This window comes from Melitaea cinxia, chromosome 1 (genome assembly GCF_905220565.1).
Source record: "Melitaea cinxia chromosome 1, ilMelCinx1.1, whole genome shotgun sequence".
Taxonomy (NCBI): domain Eukaryota; kingdom Metazoa; phylum Arthropoda; class Insecta; order Lepidoptera; family Nymphalidae; genus Melitaea; species Melitaea cinxia.
Genome location: NC_059394.1, coordinates 13,029,059 through 13,049,598, shown reverse-complemented (window position 1 = coordinate 13,049,598; position 20,540 = coordinate 13,029,059). Strand labels below are relative to the sequence as shown.

At 36.0% G+C, this 20,540-nt stretch overlaps 1 protein-coding gene and 1 long non-coding RNA gene across 2 annotated transcripts; one reads left to right on the top strand and one right to left on the bottom strand.

Annotated features, from left to right (window-relative positions):
* Positions 1-857: 857 nt before the first annotated feature.
* Positions 858-16,562, top strand: LOC123653923 (proteasomal ubiquitin receptor ADRM1). The gene is given in 6 exon segments (XM_045589903.1): positions 858-921; positions 1,018-1,374; positions 10,888-11,144; positions 11,814-12,022; positions 13,156-13,394; positions 15,996-16,562. Coding segments are annotated over 5 exon segments (1,281 nt in total). The 5' UTR covers positions 858-921; positions 1,018-1,044; the 3' UTR covers positions 16,242-16,562.
* On the bottom strand, positions 3,145-8,708 carry LOC123657177. Its single transcript, XR_006743669.1, has 2 exons — positions 8,578-8,708; positions 3,145-3,289 (listed from the first exon to the last, which is right to left on the bottom strand). It is a non-coding gene; the product is annotated as an uncharacterized LOC123657177 (long non-coding RNA).
* Positions 16,563-20,540: the final 3,978 nt, after the last annotated feature.

Genomic DNA, 20,540 nt, shown 5'->3' with positions numbered 1-20,540 from the left:
AATAAGGCGAGGAGTTATCTCATTTAATTATTATTTTTTTAGCACTGCTACTCAAAAGTCCAAGTGTTTCGACTGCAAACGGCACAAAAATGTAATTTGGAATTAGTGACGAATATTCGTGCCGTTTAGTCGTTTCAGCTTTTTCCGCCGCGGCTCCCGCTTTTAAGGCTGTTTCTCTGCCATGAGACGGACCACGTGTGTCAACGCAGATTGCGTCCCACAAAAGCGCCCGTCCCCTTTCCCAGGGAACCAACGTCAATCCATCAGGTCTCTTGCCATCATCGCGACTAATTTCAGTAGGCTCGATAAGAGCAGGAACGTCAATGGTGGCAAGACCTCTTTTTATGGTATCTTTTGGGGAACCGTGGTGAGAAAACCTACCTGAACTCTTGTAACAGGAAAGGCCGAGTAGTAAATTAAATTATATTTAATTAATTAATTATTTACATTGAAATCATCATGTCCTAAGCATGCCCTAAGATGAATTCGATGTAAATTTATGATTCTTTTACGTATTAAGATAATTACGACTTTTAAGTCTGAATGTTTGTATTTCATTGTTTTGTTTTAAAATTACAGATTTTTGTTTTAAGTGATTTAAATACTAAGTGACTTAAAAAAAATTAATGTGATGAACTAATTTTCAGTGGATATAAATGTAGTTGAACTATTTTTGTTTCATATTTAAATTTTTGGAATAATATTGTTTCCCCTTGCCCGTTTGCTGACATTGTGATGAAAATATTAATTTATAAACAAATTTTTTTAATACTCTATGGTAGAACCCAAAGAGCAGTTGTACCTTTGAGCCTACTATGTCATCTGTGTAATAAACCAAAATTGTCATATCATTTCTGATTTCATTTCGGCTGCTCATTATTATATTACTCTATCTTTTTTTTAAAGAAGAAAATATTCGAGGTTAGTTAAATAAAATTGTTACTTTTTTAGTTCGAATAACTGTCTATTTATAAAAAGATCCATTTTAGAGAAATAATTATACGTTTCGATTCTTAGCGCCCTAATTATTGTCAATCGATCATCATGTCTGCAACTGCATTATTTGGGAATACTTCGGGACTTGGAGGGAGTTCTGGAGGAAATAAGCATATAGTTGAATTTCGAGCTGGAAGAATGACTCTTAAAGGTCGCATGGTTCACCCGGATAAAAGGAAAGGTCTTTTGTATGTATATCAAGGAGAGGACTCATTGATGCACTTTTGTTGGAAAGATCGAACAACTGGAGAGGTGGAAGATGATCTTCTAATTTTTCCCGATGACTGTGAATTTGTACGTGTAAATGAGTGTACTACAGGAAGAGTATATGTATTGAAGTTCAAGTCATTTTCGAAGAAGTATTTCTTCTGGATGCAGGTATGAAATCCTTTTAACAATTATTTGCTTAAAATGATGTCATTGACCAGTAAAAGACGCGCCTCCGGCTTCTAAAGAATACTCAGGGGGAGTTCAGCGTGATTAAATTATGGAAACAGAACCACAATAGATTTGAAACTGTACTTAGTACTTTCAATGCTAGTCACGCTAAATTACCGCTGTAGTCACGCTAGTTTTCAAAAATCCTCATCGAGGTTTTAATTTCTCAATAAAGGCTTGATAATGACAGTTTAACAAGAGGAGACCGCCCACTTGTTATGACTGATATAGCTAAAATTCATATCACATGTATAAATAATATTTTAAATTTTGACGTGGCTTTAGTAAAGTAAGAATTATTTGTTTCAATAAGTTTGGTAAGTAGCATCTGGCCTAGTGGTAAGAACATAAGATGATTATGCAGTGGTCATGGGATCAGTTCCTCTTCTTGATATCAATAGGAGGAACTTGTTTTCTACATTCTTCTCAATTTTTATAATATTCATTTTTATATATTTTTTTTTTCATTATCATTATTTCATTATTGTCATAAATAATAAAACTAAGTTGATAAAATGTGCATGCTGATAAAACTTAAAAAGGAGTCCCGGCACGATAATGGGACATATAGTGTGATAGCCCTTTATCCCCCCTCGCACAAGGAAGTTCCCGTTTTAACCTAAACGGCGTGTTATTAAAGATATAAGGGCTTTTTCGACCCTTCAACTTGGAAATTAAATGTAGTGGTGCCATCTGTTGTCGAGTATTTGAACTTCATTCAGAACAATGATTATTTGGGTTGCATTTCGAAAGGCGTTGCGAGCAATTGCAGCATGTAGTAATGGCGCAAAATTTAAAATTCCAATTTCAATAAAGTCTTAAATTACCATAGTTACTTTAATACAGTTATTAAATTTTATGTATTTATACAGCAGTAGCTAACTTATATTTTGGAGTTAAAGCCACATAACTTTAGTTATTCAAATTAGTTCTGAAAACATTTGAAAATTTAAGTTTTTTAGCGCCTTTACTACGTATGCTACAGCTGCAGAACCTATTGTTACGGCAGACGATAATGTCGAGAACATTCTAGAAGGTGTGAGAAAGAAAGTATTCTCAAACTTTCTTGAATATCCTAGAGCCTAGCTCTCTGAATATATAAGAGTCCGGTGTCGCCCGCTTTCCGGTGTCGGATTTGAACAGCGAAACAAGCGATTTCGAAACGAAAAGGTTAGAAGTTATTTTAAAAAAAATTTGAGATTGGAAAGGGGACTGTCCACTTTGTATGGGGGTTTCGGCCCCGAGTGGACAGTCACTGAGAATAATAATTATATATTAAGTTAGTAGTACTAACAAGTAGGAATTAGAAAAATGATATAGTTTTGTGTCCAGGTGTTTCATTTTTTGTTTTTTTGTGGATAGTTACAAGAAGGTTTCTGAAATAAAAATCATTGTTTTTGTTATTTTTGTTTTACTAATCGGATTCGTACGTTAACAGAATGTTATCTAAAAACTAGGCAGGTAGATTTATAAAATCTTGGAAACTTTTCCAGCCCAAAAACCAAATAATTGTCATGACATGGGCACAACAACCTACTGTCCGTCGACCAACCATGCAGTTGCAATAATATTTTTTTTATTGCTTCTCTGCCTGACCTATATTGTTTACATATAAAATAAATACAAAATATATTTTCCTACTTATAACGCCTACTGTGAATTTTACGTCGCAGTAGTGATGAATTCTCGGTTGACGGAAAACCTTTCTTCTTCTTCTTCTTCTTTAATTTATGGCATGTCAGCGTCGCAACTGTTCGTTGTGCAACATTCTGCCAGTGTCAAGTATAAGATTATGTAAATTACGGAGGAAACTAGTTTTTGATGCAAGAAAGAACAATTGTTTGGGTTTTGTTACCTGCAGACAAACATAACAAATATTTTAGTAATTATCAGGGAGTTATACATCTAGGGTAGGGTCTAAACATAATTCTACTCTACAAAAAGTAATATAATTATTAATATCTAACCATGTAATATAATTATTTATTGCAATAAATAGCATACAGTCTTTGCCTCAAATTCATAAAAATTATAATTTAATGTTATTAATGTTAATAAATTTGGATAGGAGAAATACCAATTCGGGGTTGTTGTAAAAGTTTAGTAGAGAGGAAAAATTCATAGGAAGAGGGATGTTCAATTCAGGAAGAAGATTGTATATAGTGAATGAGTTGTTACGACAGGCGAAGAAAATATGGTCGAGGGACCCCTCTTCAAAACCACACTCGCACAGAGAGGAGTCTCTTATTCTAATTTTATTTAGAAAGACTGGGGTACAGCAATGGCCTAAACGAATTCTACATAAAATAGAGACAGATTTTTTATTCAATTTTTTGAACTTTGAAAACCATGGTTTTCTTGGAATGATGGGTTGGAATGAGGCATAAAACCTTCCTTTTAATTTGTTGGTCTTATCCCAGTCGTCCTGCCAAGATTGGTATGCTTGTCTCTGAGGAAGATTGAGGATGTCGTAAGTTTGATACCTATAGTATTTATTGTCCACCTGCTGGAAAGTAGCCTGCTTCGCAAGAGAATCCGCTACCTCATTACCTCTAATGCCTGAGTGTCCTGGGATCCAAACTAAAGTAATGTTTAGGCCTTTACTTGAACTTTTGAGTAGAGAGTTTCTAATATTTAAGATGATATCACTGTTTAATTTATTATAAATAGGGTTGATAATAATGGATTCCAGGGCACTTTTTGAGTCAGAAAAGATGACAGCGCTAGATATATTATGGCTCTCTATAAATAGGCAAGCCTCTAATATACCCACACACTCACCAGTAAATACAGATGAATGGGGAGGACATTGAAATTGTAGGGCAATTTTCGAATTTTGGTAATAGACAGCTACACCTGTTTTTCCTAATTCTGTCAATTTGGATGCATCAGTAAAGAATAAGTGGCTGTTATTCCATCTAGTGGCTACCTCTGAAGTAAAAAGGATGTTATTATGGGGGGATTCTTTGGCGAAACCAAGGTTGACTATCGCGTTAGCTGAATATGTTATCACCTCATACGGAAATTCATGCCAACACAGTTTCGGAAATGTTTGGATAGGAGAGTCCTGTTCTACGTAGCGCAGTTTTTTAAAACTATTAATTAAAAGTGGAGTCTGTTTATGATGCCAATAGGAAGAGGTAAGGCAGAGGTTGTATAGACACTCAAGTTTCTTCTTAAGTGGATGATCGGAGCGAGCATTTACACGGATTAAAAAACGATCAGACAAAAACTGAAAACGGATAAAGAGGGGTGGTTCACAGCACTCTACTTGCAGTGCATTAATGGGGGTAGATCTCATACACCCGAGGACACAACGAAGTGCCCTAGACTGTAAGGAGTCTAAAGCTCTAAGAGAGGATTTATTTGATGGTTTTAGGAGGAAGGTGCCGTAGTCCAGGGCACTTCTGACTATGGCATGATATAAAATTTTTTGAGTAAATGGGTGAGAACCCCAGGAGACTCCAGATAGCGCCTTTATTATGTTTAAGTTACGTTCTGATTTTTTAATTATGTGCTCTATGTGTTTGGTCCCAGTTAGTTTAGAATCTAAAATTAAGCCCAAAAATTTTACCGAATCACAAACTGGGATAGATTGACCTTCAATCTTCAGACTTACTAGAGGTATATTTTTCTTCCTGCTGAATGTTACAACGTTACTCTTTGAAGCCGACAACTGAAGGCCCCTCTCTTCCAGCCAGAGTGATAGTGAGTCGAGGGAAATTTGTAATGACGATGAAGCTTGGGAGATTGAGGTCGAAGAAATGTATAAAACTAGATCATCTGCATATTGTAGTATTTGGCAGTCAGGGTTAAGTGAGAGATGGAGAGAAGAAGTATAAAGATTATACAGGATAGGACTGAGTACACATCCCTGAGGAAGGCCTTTCCATACAAGGCGTGTACCGAGGTTCTGACCCGGGACCCGTAGCATGACCTCTCTACACATTAAAATACTGCATAGTACCCGTACTATCTTTTCTGGGATACTCAGCTGTTGTAGCTTGTACCTGAGTACAGAAAGAATCACGTTGTCGTATGCAGCCGTAATGTCAAGAAACGCGGCCAACACATATTCATTCCTGGAGAAAGCTATTCTGAGGTCAGTAACAAAAATGCCTAAACTGTCTGTAGTACATAGACCTTTTCGAAAACCAAACTGGGAGGAAGAAAGTAAACTGTTTTTTTCTACAAACCATTCCAGACGGTTTTTTAAAAGATGCTCAAATATTTTGGAAAAGGTAGACGATAGAGCAATGGGGCGGTAACTATCACTTATCTCAGGTGGTTTTCCGTGTTTTAAAATAGGGATTATTATTTGAGTTTTCCAATCATTAGGAATGTAATTAAAATCAAAAAAAGCATTAATTAAATTTAGAAAATATTTTAAAACAATTTTGCCGGCATTTATCAGGAAAGAGTAAGGGAAACCGTCAACTCCCGGAGCTGAATCTTTGACACGAGAGAGGATAGATTGGAGCTCAAACATAGTGAAAGGGTGATCTATGGCATGCGATGATGTTAAAAAGGTATGATCTGTGTGAGAGAGATCATCAAGATTTGGAGCAAATGGAGGAGCTATTTTATCAAAAAGGTTTCCTGCTACAATTTCAGAAATGCCAGGTGAATTTCGATAAGAGAGACCGTGCCTAAATCTATTTATTTGATTCCAAACTATACTGGAGCTGGTATCTGGTGAGAGAGATGCACAGAATTGACGCCAATGGCGGGTCTTTTTCCTTCGGAAAACACGTCTTGTCTTGGCAGCAATTCTCTGATAGTTTATTAAATTGCTATCTGTCATATTTTGTTTATAATCCTTTTCTGCATTTTTCCTAGATTTTATCATCTCTGTGCACTCCTTATCCCACCAGGGGGGAGATGGTATTTTACCGGTTGCTGAGTTTTTCAAGGGAATATTTAAATCAGCTGAATCTGAAACAGCCTTACAAAACTCCTTGTAGCACACATTAAGATTTTCTGGAGTGATTTGAGGTAATGATTGAACTTTATTTTCCAACAGTTTTTTATACTTGTCCCATTTGGCGCCAGACATCCTATATTTTAGTAGGGGTGGAAGTGGAAGTTGGGGGTAACATCTTAACGGATAACAAGTAATAATAGGATAGTGATCACTACCAAATGTACTATCTAGAATGTTCCACTGTAAAAGAGTTGCTAAATCGTTTGAACATATTGTTAGATCTACACAACTCTTCCTTTGTCCAGGAGGAGTCATTCTTGTAGGTCGGCCATCATTAAGGATACAGAGACCTAACTCCTCGAGCAATTCTCCTAGTTCACTGCCAAAGGAGTCATTTGTGTCTGATCCCCACATACTATTATGACAATTGAAGTCTCCTAGGATTAATAGCGGAGGAGGAAAGAGCAAAAAGACATCGCGTAAAAAAGGAAGGATAGAAGAGTTTGGGTGGGGGAGGTATATAGAAAGAATACTTACATCTTTTATTTTTATACCAACAATATTTATGTCATTGCTATTGTGACCAGGGATGATAAGATGAGTGGGTGTGAATTTATTATTAACAAGGATCATCGATCCCCCATAACCATCTAATCGATCATCACGATATGATGAAAAACCCTGAAGGAAGAAGCGATGATCAGGTCTCAACCAAGTTTCTGTAATGCATATAATGGCGGGGCTGAGATTATTTGTGAGGTGGATAATTTCGTGTTTTTTGTTCTGGATACTCCTAGCGTTCCACTGAAGAAACTTGAGTGGGTCCATTGTAACTATTTAGAATTGAGATGAGTTTGGTTGCTACGTGGTCTGTTATTGTAAGTTCATTTTTACTAAGAATATCTACTAATAATGTTAGAAGTAGGTTATTAATATTAGAAGATTCAGTATCTATTGTAGAAGTATTATTTAATGCACATCCATTTTGTGATTCAGGCATATTAAATTCGTTTAAGATATCTTGGTGTGCTTGTTTATCATAGCCCGGTGATAAAACAGGGCGTTGTTTACGGGTGGCAAAAACAGTTTTCTTAAATGAAGTTATAGGGATTGAGGGGGTTCTATGAGGTGGGTTTATATTTAAAGGGGAGGAACTATTTGTAGACTTTGCGATATCTGCATATGATCTATATGATGGAGGGATAGTCTTGGATGCTTCCTCATAAGAAATATTTTTCTCTGCCATTATCAATTTAATATTTGATTGTCTTATGTATTCAGGACAACTCTTACTTATAGCAGTGTGTCCTCCTGAACAATAAAGACAAATGGGGTCATCTACTGTGCTCGGGCATCCCTCACCTGTGTGGTTTTTGGTACATTTATAACACCTTGGTTTTGACCTACACTGGGTTTTTGTATGTCCAAATCTACAGCAATTAAAACACTGGATAGTTGGGTATTTATAAAGTTCAACTTTTAGAACCATATAGAAGCAGAGAACTCGGGTAGGTAGGGTCTGTCCGTCAAAAGTAAGAATCACAGATTGTGTTGGTTGCCACTCCGGAATGCCATTGTTAATTACCTTTCTGTTGATCCTACGCACTTTTATAATTTTACCACATCCTTGTGGGACTTCCAGATTCTCTGCAATCTCTTCTATGGACCAGTCTACGGGAATTTCTCTTACGACACCCATTCGAGTGATGTTGTAGGTGGGGATGGAAGTCCTGTATCCGTTTTGTAATGCTAAGGGATGTGACATAAATGAATTGGCATCTTGAGGGGTATTGAAAGTTACAGAGACTCTGTTACGGCCCACTCGTTTTAAGCCATCATTTGCTATACCTGGGAAGCGATGGGTTTTTAGGAATTGACCAAATTTTATAGGGTTTAAAGTAGTGTTAGCTGCTGGGTCACTTTCATTGCGAGACACATGCACTAAATAAGGAGGCTTGTCCATGTTGGAATAGCGGATTCTGTAATCACTTTGCTTAGCCTGCTTATTTGGTATTGTATCTTTGACAGACTCAAGAGGGCGTTTTTTGCCTACTGCGTTTTCAACTGCTATAAAAGATGATAGTGGAGCGGACAGGATTGGGGTAAAACAAAAATCAGAGGCATTTTTGTCTGGCGGAGCCGGTGGATCAGGAGGGTCGTTATCCTCCATGATTTAAAAAGAAAAAAAAGAACATACGAAACAAAAAATAAACACTCACCAATATACCGCGACAACACAAAATATATACGTAAATCTAAACAACCAAAAACCAAACTGTAGACACAAGAAAATGCCAAGAAAGAAACAACGTTTGCTAGAACTAACCAACCCGCTTGACACTTGAAGGCAGAATCCTCGGAAAACCTTTCAATAGGTTGCTTGCTATATCGAAAGCAATATGGAAGTCAAATGAATGTATGACGCAAAAGTCTGTAGTTTAGGGTTGCCATAATAAATAATATTTTCAATAGACAAATAAATCAATTAAATCGATAATCAAATTTAATATATTTAATTCCTTGCTTTTTATTTAGTCAATAACCATGTTTCTAAAATAGTTTATTTTTCACCAAAGTTAAATGTTTTTTTACTAAATACACTTTTATTGATAACTTTTTTTCTGATTAATTCGATTTAACAATACTTTTAATCGATATTAACAAATCATTGATTTAAAAATATTTTAAAATCGATTGTTCGTTAATAATTATTGTTTGTTTAGGACTGGCAACGTGGTATAATCAAATCACCAACCGAAAATAAACTAGAAGTATATAATTAAAAAATTAAGATACTTATTAAAGAAACTTTTTATCAGTTTATATTGATACAACTGAAAATCACGAATAATCATGATTTAATATATGAAAATTTTTGGTATATTTGTTTTTTTTTTTGTACGAATTCTGTTCAGGCTGGGCCGAAAATGGACAGTCCCCTTTTTGTTAAATACCCGTGCGAAGCCGGGACGGGAAGCTAGTAATAAAATAATTTTTGTCTAGACTTTTAGCGCATAAACAAATTAAATAAGTAATTTATTACGTGGCAAATAATCTGTCGCTTAAATGCAAGTACCTGGGTGACTGAGCTTAGCTCGGTATTTTTTTTAGTAAATTGTGTTTTTTGGAAATCATATTTCAATACAAATTACATATTGATAAAATATAAATAATATTTGGTCTTACCGACATAACAAAAGAAATTAACTGGTTATTTAAATAAAAAAACATGAGTGCAATTAAAAAAAATAATCAAGATAGAGATGTGGGTTTGAGCAAGGATCTTCTCATATTGAAATTGGCTGATTTCCCACCTGTGCATTACCCGTGCATTACTTTTTAAGTAATTGCGAAATTTACCTTCGTACTCTAATAATATTATAGCAGTTTTTCGTTGCCTGAAAACACGGACAAAACGACATTTTTTTGGAAAAATTAATCCTAGCTAGATCGATTTATCTCCCCTGAAACTCCCTGCATACTAAATTTCATGAAAATCTTTGGTTCCGTTTCCGAGATTCAGATTATATATGTATATATACAAGAATTGATTGTTTAAAGGTATTAGATATTAGTATTGTAAAAATGATAAAAGAGTATTAATATTATTGTCACATTATTTGTATTTACTATGAATAAAAAACCTTGCGCTGGCAACACACTCTCTCTAACATCTAAAAAAAGGACTAATAACATTGTTCTTCATCCTAAAGTCTCAAAAAGTTTTTTTGTGAACTACAGTAAACTTTTATGCCATTGCTATGTGATATACTTTAATATTATATGGGATAGCGTTAAAAATGTTCAGGGTGAAATTGATATTCACAAATATTCATAATATAAAATAAAACCTTTACAATGACCACTTCACCATAAAAGATTGACATTTGCAATATTTCGTAAGCATTTTTTTTCGCTCGACATAAAAAAGAAAAAAAAAAAACAACAGAAAACAAATCGCTTTACGATAACATTAAATAACAAATTATAATTCGTTAAAATTTAAAATATAGGTAAAAAAACACGGCCTATTTTATCGCTCATGCTGTTCGTTCACTTATTCACCTCTAAAAATACGATGACCAGATCCCTATTTGCCTTTTAAAAAAAGATATTGAAATGTCATATTCAAAAATATTAGTCGTCTGTACTCTAGGAATTCGTATTTTAGTAGTTTTTATGTGTTTAAAATGATAAATTGATGTTTGTTTTTAGTGAAATAAATAGTAAATGGAGTTTTACAAATGTCCGTAAGCTAATGTGTTGTGAAAGTGAGTGATAACAAAAAACGTGAATTACGATTGATAGGGGTTTGTTTACCAAATAAGACTTCCAAAAAAAAAAAAAAAAACGGAATATACATGTGATATAAATTTCAGCTAAAATGGTGACGAAAAAGTAGGCGGCCCCTCCCTTATAAGATTAAATTTTTTTTAAATATATTACTCGTATACATTGATATTATTATTCATTTAAATTGCTTATTATATAAATAACATTTTATTAATTGTGAGCACTTTTACTCTTAGGAGCCGAAAACCGATAAAGATGATGACTACTGTCGCCGCATTAATGAGGCTCTTAATAACCCTCCAACATCAGGAGGGCGTGGTGGTAGCAGTGGGGGGCAAGATGGAGAGCTACAGAACTTGTTGAATAACATGTCACAGCAACAACTGATGCAATTATTTGGAGGTGTCGGTCAGATTGGTGGATTGTCTTCACTGCTCGGCACGATGGGGTAAGAGAAAAACAATACAGCTTCTTCATTAAACAATGGGGCTATGCTTTAGCTGCGGAATGGAGCATAAGCGAGCGTGCTTTCGCACGCAAAGGCGGAAGCGCTGCACTGCCCGCAGCGCCGAAGCCAAGCGTTATTCTAACCTCAAAGGTGGTATCTTGCAGTCGAGATTGTTTTTACGTATTCCTGTTCGAAAATAACGTGTAAAATGTGAAAAAAATGCTTGTGAAATGTGAAAATAAAGTGTGAAAGGTGCGAAATTCTTCTGCTAATCTAAAAACTTTAACCATGGATGTCTCCATAACCATGGGGTTCCGAAGTGTTGCAGTAGTACGGAGGGGTGTAGCGTCCCCCCCCAAAATCTCGTAATTCGATGATTCTTAATCTAAAGCTTTACCAACAATGGATAAAATGAGCGTGGTCACTCGTTATATATCATTATACATAAAATAATTCCATGAATTCTTTATTAGTTTTATTAGGTGGTCGAACAAAGGACGATATTGTAATATTATGATATTATATGTTATAATATAATTTCTTGAAAAATAATAATTTGTAAATATTGCTAAAGTGTAGTGATTAGATACACACTTACAGCGTGGATCTCTTTTTTGTAAATTTTTTGACACAGTTGACGCTTTTGGTATATTTTGCATTTGTAATAATTCTTGTTTTAGTTTTGTTTGCAATAATGTGATAAACTGTTTGCAGTAACAACAGCGGCGGCGGCCGCACGTCCGGAGGAAGCTCGCGCGGGGGTAGCGCGCCGCGCACCACGAGCGCGGAGAGCGCTCGCACGCCCGCCCGCCCCCGGCACGCGCCCGCCGCCACGCCGCCCAGCGCCGCCACCACGCCCGCCGCCGCCAGTGCCGCGCCCGCGCCCGCTCCCGCTGCCGCTGCCGCCCCCTCCGCTGCCGCGGGTAACAAAAACGACAAATATTAATTGTATTTTCTTGCAAAAATTTCAATTTCAATTATAAACAAAAAGTTTTTAAACTACACTGAAAAAACTGAAACATTTTTTAAACAAAAATATGAATAATAATTAAATTAATTTTTTCTTTGACATCACATTTGCCTCTTACTAATGTTATATGTCTACATTTGTTCCATCACTCGAATATTAGAATACTTTTTTTTTGGTTCATACTACATAGCATAACTTTAACGTAACTAAACAATGTAATATGGATAAATTTTGTTTAAAAAATTTGAAAGGCAGAAAGCAATGCCAATTTACTATCTGGCATTCTATTTATAGATACAGTTTTTAATATGTCACTTCAGATTATAATATCCCACTACTGGGCATAGGCCTCTTTCCCCATGTAGGAGAAGGATCAGAGCTTAATCCACCACGCTGCTCCAATGCGGGTTGGCGGATATATTCCCCACTACGAGTAACGATCGCTATCAGATGTACATGATAACAACCGGGATCGACGGCTTAACGTGCTCTTCGAGGCACGGTGGGGAGACAGAGGACTGCACAAACACGGCAAACACGTGTATGGCCAATACAAATGTTTGTCATGTGCGGGGATCGAACCCGCAACAGGTACAATCCATGGCTGTGAACGCTGTGCCAACGCGGCGTCAGCTTCAGTTTAATATGTCATGGTATGCTAAATAAAATCTCAAACAATTATTTGATATTTTCTTATAAATAATATTGTAAAGACGCCGCGATGGCGCAATGGTTACAGCCATGGATTGTAACTGTTGCGCTGGCGGGGAACACGGGGAAAGAGGCCTATGCCCAGTAGTGGGATATTACAGGCTGAAGCGTAATATTGTACTGTTTATAAAATATTCAAACTTATATCTAATCAGGTGAACATTTGAACTTCTGTTTCACTTCAATGTTTTTTTTTTTTTGTGCCGCTGTTTCACCCGCGCTAATTTGAGGAAACAACGTATATTATATATAGCTTCCTAGATAAGTGGACTATCCAATACAAAAAGGATATTTTAGTTGGAACCAGTAATTTCTGATATTAGTACGCAGTCATCAGCTTAAATTCGTATAACGTAGACGCAACGCACCCCGCAGGCGGGCAGATCTTCCTGTCGGACCTGCAGCGCTACTTCTCGGGGCTGGGCACGGCGCCGCCGGCGGGCCCGGGCGCGGCGCGCGTGGAGCTGGGCGCCGCGCTGGCCGCGCCCGACGTGCTGGCGGCGGCCAGCGAGCCGGCGCACGCGCAGCGCCTGGCGCCGCACCTGCCGCCCGCGCCCGCGCCCGCGCCGCCCGACGATGTAAGGACCACCCTGCTCTCACCGCAGTTCGCCCAGGTGAACCCGCGCGCCTCCGTCCTCGCCCACCGACTACCGACCCACTACCGACCCGCTCATATCTGTACTCTCACCGCAGTTCGCCCAAGTGAACGCGCGTTCCTTTACACCGATACATAAAGTAACTCCTTAACAATGACAATTCCCGTTGCGCATTTTTCTGTTAACTTGTGTATATATATTTTAATACTACCCTACATATTATTTATTTCTTGTCTCCACTATGAATTGTTTATAGGTATACTCATATTGTATTTGCAGATATTGGGTATTTTACCCCCAAAGTTTTTTTAGGGCTCAACCGATTTTCATTGAACACATTATTTTGTAATGTGCACGTGATGCGCTTTCATTTGAGGCCCCACTACATTATATTTGCAGACATTCGGTTATTCTCCCCCACTTTAACCCCCACAACTTCTAAACGTCTCAACCGATTTACATCAAACATATCTAAAAACAGTCGCCCGTAACTCATCTTTCACACGAAAAAAAACTAAATTGAAATCGCTTCATCCGTTCGTGAGCTACGGAGCCACAGACAGACAGACAGACACGTCAAACTTATAACACCCCTCTTTTTGCGTCGGGGGTTAAAAATATCCCTCATATATCTTATTCAAGGTCAAATCTCGAAAATTAAATTTTGTGTATTTTACCTATGTTATTGACGTTTGTCATCAGCGCGTCAATATAGATGTCTATACAAATATTGCGATCAATTAAAGATACGGCTTAAAATAATTTTACTGTTTACTCCAGTATTTTCGCATTTCCCATTGCCGTTCTAGTCGCTCATCTGGTACAAAGGTTTTTACTTTGCACGATACGAGACTACGGTACGTTTCCATTTATCTTCATGAGTCTTAAAATATCTCATGTTTGATAGCTTTGCTGATCAGGTCTCTCTTATGAAAATTTTTAGAGAATTTTACAGATTTCTAACTTTGGTGATGGGATAACTAACCATTAGTGTGTTTTTAAATTATACATTATTTTTTTCATTAGTAAGTTGTTTTAAAAATCAGAAGACAATTTTAACTCAGTTTTTTACTTATTAAATATCCATGAAAATGAACGAAAAAAGTAGTTTTTAGTCCATTTCGTAGGAAGATTATTTGTCATACAACAAGATATGATGAACAAGCCCAAGATATTTTGAAAATTAGATTTTTAACAAACTTTGGAACAAAAAAGTCTGAATTTCATGTATTTTTTGTCAACTCTGATACAAAAAATAGAAATTTTCAAAATTTTGTGAGGACAGTTTGAAAAACATGGTTTTCAGAAAAACACATTTAAACTTTCAAGTATGGTTATAACTATAAAAATTCTAAGTTACCACTAATCTGCGATGCCCGGTCCGTAAATTACACCTTTCTTCTTTTCTTTCCTATACTTGTAAAAGGTATAAAGCCGAAGGGAGACCAATAGGCTCGACTTCCAAGCGCTCCGCTCCACGCTCCAAACACCTGTCCCTTCTAACTGCTGTATCTTTATAATGGCTTATCGTATGCCATAGAATATCGTAATCACCCTACCTTCACATTCTAGACGATTAAGAAAACAATTAATGCAATTTTTTTTTTGAAAACCCATTATATACCCATTTTTTTAACCGACTTCCAAAAAAGGAGGAGGTATTTTTTTTTTATGTATGTTACATCAGAACTTTTTACCGGGTAGACCGATTTCGACAAATTTTGTTTTAGTCGAAAGGTGGTGTGTGCCAATTGATCCCATTTAAATTTATTTGAGATCTAACAACTACTTTTTGAGTTGAGTTATATCTAATAATGCGTTTTTACTTGACGCTTTTTTCGTCGACCTATGTTGTATTATACCGCATAACTTTCTATTGGATGTACCGATTTTGATAATTCTTTTTTTGTTGGAAAGGAGATATCCCTAGTTTAGTACCATGATAAGGAAACCAGGATCTGATGATGGGACCCCAGAGAAATCGAGGGAAACTCTTGAAAATCCCCAATAACTTTTTACTGGGTGTACCGATTTTGATAATTCTTTTTTTTGTTGGAAAGAAGATATCCCTAGTTTAGTACCATGATAAGGAAACCAGGATCTGATGATGGGATCCCAGAGAAATCAAGGGAAACTCTCGAAAATCTGCAATAACTTTTTACTGGGTGTACCGATTTTAATAATTTTTAATTTAATCGAAAGCTGATGTTTGTCATGTGGTCACATATAAATTTTATTGAGATCTGATAACTACTTTTTGAGTAATCTTTGATAACGCGTAGTTACTTGACTATTTTTTCGTCGATCTACGTTGTATTACTCGTCGATGTAATTGAAGTCGGTTTTTTTTTCGTTTGCGAGCAAACACAATTATTATATATAACTAGATCGGCAAACAAGTGCACGGCTTACCTGATGGTAAGCAATTACCGTAGCTTAAAGACGTGTGCAACACCAAAAAAATCGCAAGCGCGCTGTCGATCCCATTTTTACTAGATCCAAATTTCTTGCTGTGCCCTACCTCAGTTTTAATGAAAATGCAACCCATTATTACTACAGTATAATATAATGTAAGTTATTCTCATGTTCCATTGAACAAAAACTAATGTAATTTTTCAGGCTGCTAATCAATTTTCATCGGCATTGACTTCTGGACAAATGGGTCCTGTGATGTCACAATTTGGCTTGCCAGCTGATGTTACTTCAGCTGCAAACACTGGTGACATGCAAGCGTTTTTCAAAGCGTTGGAGAGCGCGTCTGGTTCGGAGAGCAACAAGTCTCAAGAAAGTGATAAGAAGAAAGATAAACCACAAGGTGATAAGAATGACAAGAAAGATGGAGATGCTGGAATGTCTATGGAGTAATACTAAATTATCATACATTTTTAGTTGAGACCCATTGGGTATAGTACTGGTATGATTTCATAATTGTACAGCATGACCATTACTATGAAAGTTAAAATATACTAATTGCATTTTAACCATTTACTTCAAAATATTAATATAATATACAAATGATGTACACAATTTTAAATGTTGCGTGCAAAATTATATAACCAAAACGTTTTTCTGTCGTAGTGAGATATATAATTATGTATTTCAAACAGAATATAATCAATGTGAGGTAATGTACATTCTATGGAAATTTTTCTTCCTACAATAAAATAAAGATTATGTAAAATGAAATCGTTTTTATTTCTATATTCTTGTATTTAATACAACGCTCTAACCATGGTCTAGCAGTATAAAACAATGTCGCTTCCCGCTGTTTGTATGCTTAGATCTTTAAAACTACGCAATGGATTTTGATGCAGTTTTTTTAATAAATAGAGTAAGTCAAGAGGAAGGTTTATATGTGTAATAATATAGTAGAAAAACACTGATAGTTTTAGAGGTTTCTAATGTGGTGTCGTAAATAAACATTTTTTGCGCATATATTATACACTAGCTGTGCTCGCGACTTCGTCCGCGTGGAGTTAAACTAAAAAGGTATTGTTAGTTCGCAGAGTTATAAATAAATTACTAAAATAAAAGTAGCATAAGTTACTCCTTATTGCATCAGCTGTCTGCCAGTTAAAGTCCCGTCAAAATCGGTCCACCTGTTTCAGAGATTAGCCGGAACAAACGGAGACAAAAATTGTAAAAAATGTCATTTTGGTTTAAGTACCGTGAATACATCCATATGCATTTAGTAAAAAGCCGTTATTTTAATATAACAATCAGATACTCCCATTTTATTTATTTGTATAGATTATATTTACTTAATTTATATATAGTATCAGCATTGCACCCGTGCGAAGCCGGGGCGGGTCGCTAGAAGGAAAGACGTGAACATGGTTGCTGTAAAGTATCCGAAACGTCGAGCATTTTAAAAACATAAACCGCGATAAAATTTAAAAAAGTTGTTTCATTTTAAAAAGCTTTCAGCTGTTAAATGGGTTGTCAAATAAACCACTGCTGCCAACTCAAAATTGGAAACCTCTAAAAAAACGCACATTACTTTTTTACCCATAGTTTCTTGACACACAAGCCTTGATTTTAGATTAACATGGTTACTTTCTATGTCTTGTATTACTAAAACTATTCATAAACCGGAGTCTCGTGAACAAGACATTCGCAGGTAATGTAGAAATATCGAGCTCCGCAAAATGAAAATAAAAAACATAGTAAATATCCCGTTTATGAATAGTTTTAGTAATACAAGCCTTGGATTATTATTGCTAAATCTAATACGTTGCATTAAAAAACCTGTAGGTACATGCCATCTTCTAGAACTTAACACTGACCACTATCTTCTAGCCATTTACACAACAAGATCGACAGCATACTAAGTAGATTGCAAAATTTGACTGTTTCAGGTTTTTTCCCTGCTGAAAATTACAAAACGATGATTTGTATGGGAAGCTATTTTAAATTATTGTGTTTGAAACAGGAATTCCAAAATTATCATACAATTTTTTTCTGTTTTTATCTGGACTATTTGGATCTGTTCTTTGGATCATTAGTATCGATGTGTATTGCATTATGCAATATATTGAGTAATAATACCTTACTTCTTTTTGATTGATATCTTGGCAATGAAAATTGATTATTTTCGATATTCAGTACATGAGTTTGATATAACTACATATTAAGATTTTTTAACATATATAAGAATAACACGTCTGCTTATATTCATAGTTCCAACTGAAGTCGTTCGTTTTGAGTGACTTTTGCTGTAGTGATACAGATGCAAAGAAGAATAAATCATAATAGCCTGGTTGATCTTCTGGCAAAGATTGCAAATAGTATAACACTACTTGCTCCCGAAGTCCCGAAGATATCGGACGTTGAGTGTGAAACGTTTATTTATTATTTATTTAACTATGTAAACTAATGCTATTTTATTAGAAATTATGAAATTTCAAAATGGATCATTTGATACCAGAGTTTGATCCCCCTGTCCGTCATTTTACTGTTAACGCTTGTGAAATCGCAGGTCACATCTAGATGTGGATCATCTAGACATTCTTAAGGAAAAAACTAAAGTTTGTAGTGTAATGTAATACTATAAGGAGCTGACACACACACACTTTTTAGAGTTCCGTATCCAAAAGGTAAAAACGGGACCCTATTACTAAGACTTCGCTGTCTGTCCGTCCGTCCGCCTGTCTGTCACCAGGCTGTATATCAAGAACCGCGATAGCTAGACGGTTGAAATTTTAACAAATTATGTATTTCTGTTGCCGCTATTACAACAAATACTAAAAATAAAATAAAAATTACGGGGTCTCCCATACAACAAACGCGATTTTTTGCCTATTTTTGCTCGATATCAATAAATGGTAACAGATAGGCACTTGAAATATTCATAAAATACTTAATGGGGTATTTACTTTAGTAATCTATAATCTATATAATAATATATATAAAAGCGAAAGGTCACTCACTCATCACGAAATCTCCGAAACTATAACACCTACAAACTTGAAATTTGGCAGGTAGGCTTCTTATAGAGCGTAGACATCCGCTAAGAACGGATTTTATGAAACTCGACCCCTAAGGGGGTAAAACGGGGGTTGCAAGTTTGTATGAAAATCCTATGTTTTTGAAGTAAGAGACCTGAAATTTTAAATGTATGCTCTATAGATGATGAGAAGACGTCCAAATAATGTATCTTTAGAAATCAACCCCTTTTTGGGTTAAAACGGGGGATGGTAGGTTGACTCACTGATCACGAAATCTCCGAAACTATAACACCTACAAACTTGAAATTTGGCAGGGAGGCTCCTTATAGGGCGTAGAGATCCGCTAAGAACGAATTTTACGAAACACGACCCCTAAGGGGGTAAAACGGGGGTTGCGAGTTTGTATGAAAGTCCTATGTTTTTGAAGTAAGAGACCTGAAATTTTAAATGTATGCTCTATAGATGATGAGAAGACGTCCAAATAATGCATCTTTAGAAATCAACCCCTTTTTGGGGTAAAAACGGGGGATGGTAGGTTGACTCACTGATCACGAAATCTCCGAAACTATAACACCTACAAACTTGAAATTTGGCAGGAAGGCTCCTTATAGGGCGTAGAGATCCGCTAAGAACCGATTTTATGAAACTCGACCCCTAAGGGGGCAAAACGGGGGGTTGGAAGTTTGTATGAAAGTCCTATGTTTTAGAAATAAAAGACTTGAAATTTAAAATGTATGCTCTATAGATAGCGAGAAGGTGTCCATACATTATTATGCATCGTAATCTATATATATAAAAGAGAAAGGTCACTGACTCACTCATCACGAGAACTTAATAACCGCTGGATGGTCCATCCATCCAGGATGGACAAAGATGAGGCAGGGAGGTAGATTATAGTTAGTTGACGTCAACAGTTGTAAATTGTGCCTTTTAAAAAGTTACTCAGTTTGATAAGCATTTCAAGTGACTGAAATAAAAAAATAATTTGCGTTAAACATCTTAATAGTAATGCATATCTTCATAACCACGCGGACGTAGTCGCGGGCGACAGTTAGTGTATTATAAAACAAAGTCCCCAAAAGTATATGTGATAGATTCCTTCAAAATCTACTGAACGGAGTTTCATGCGATTTCACCAATGGAGAGAGGGTTTCGAGAGAAAGGTTTACGGAACGGCTAAGCCGATTTTGATGATAGTTGCACTGGAAGTTTGCCGGGAAAACTTTGTAACACACTGATTTCTATGCGGGCGAAGCCGCGGGAACAGCTAGTAGATAATAAAATTATAGTAAAAAAAAATATTTAGGGTGGCTCTCGTACAACAAAAGTGATTTTTTGCCTCGTTAATGCGCTCCACAAAAAGTACAGACTAACGTATGAAATAAATCTATTTTTTGATTTTACAAAAATGCCATAAAATAGCAAAATTAGCTAATAAAAATGTATGAGTAAGGAGAACGCCAAAAAAAATCGATAATTTTAAAACAAGTACCTATCGGTTTATTTTAATTCGATCTTGACTCGCACTTAGCTAATATTTTTAGACTCAACATTATTCCATTATGATAAACAAAAAAAAGATATAATAATAAAAAGTATTTTGTACTGTATAATTACATTGTATTTAAAAAAAGTCAGTTGTTATAATGGGTAATAATTAGCTCGCTTTTCATCGCGATTTTACATCAGCGCCAGGTTATGGTTGCGCGTGACCTCG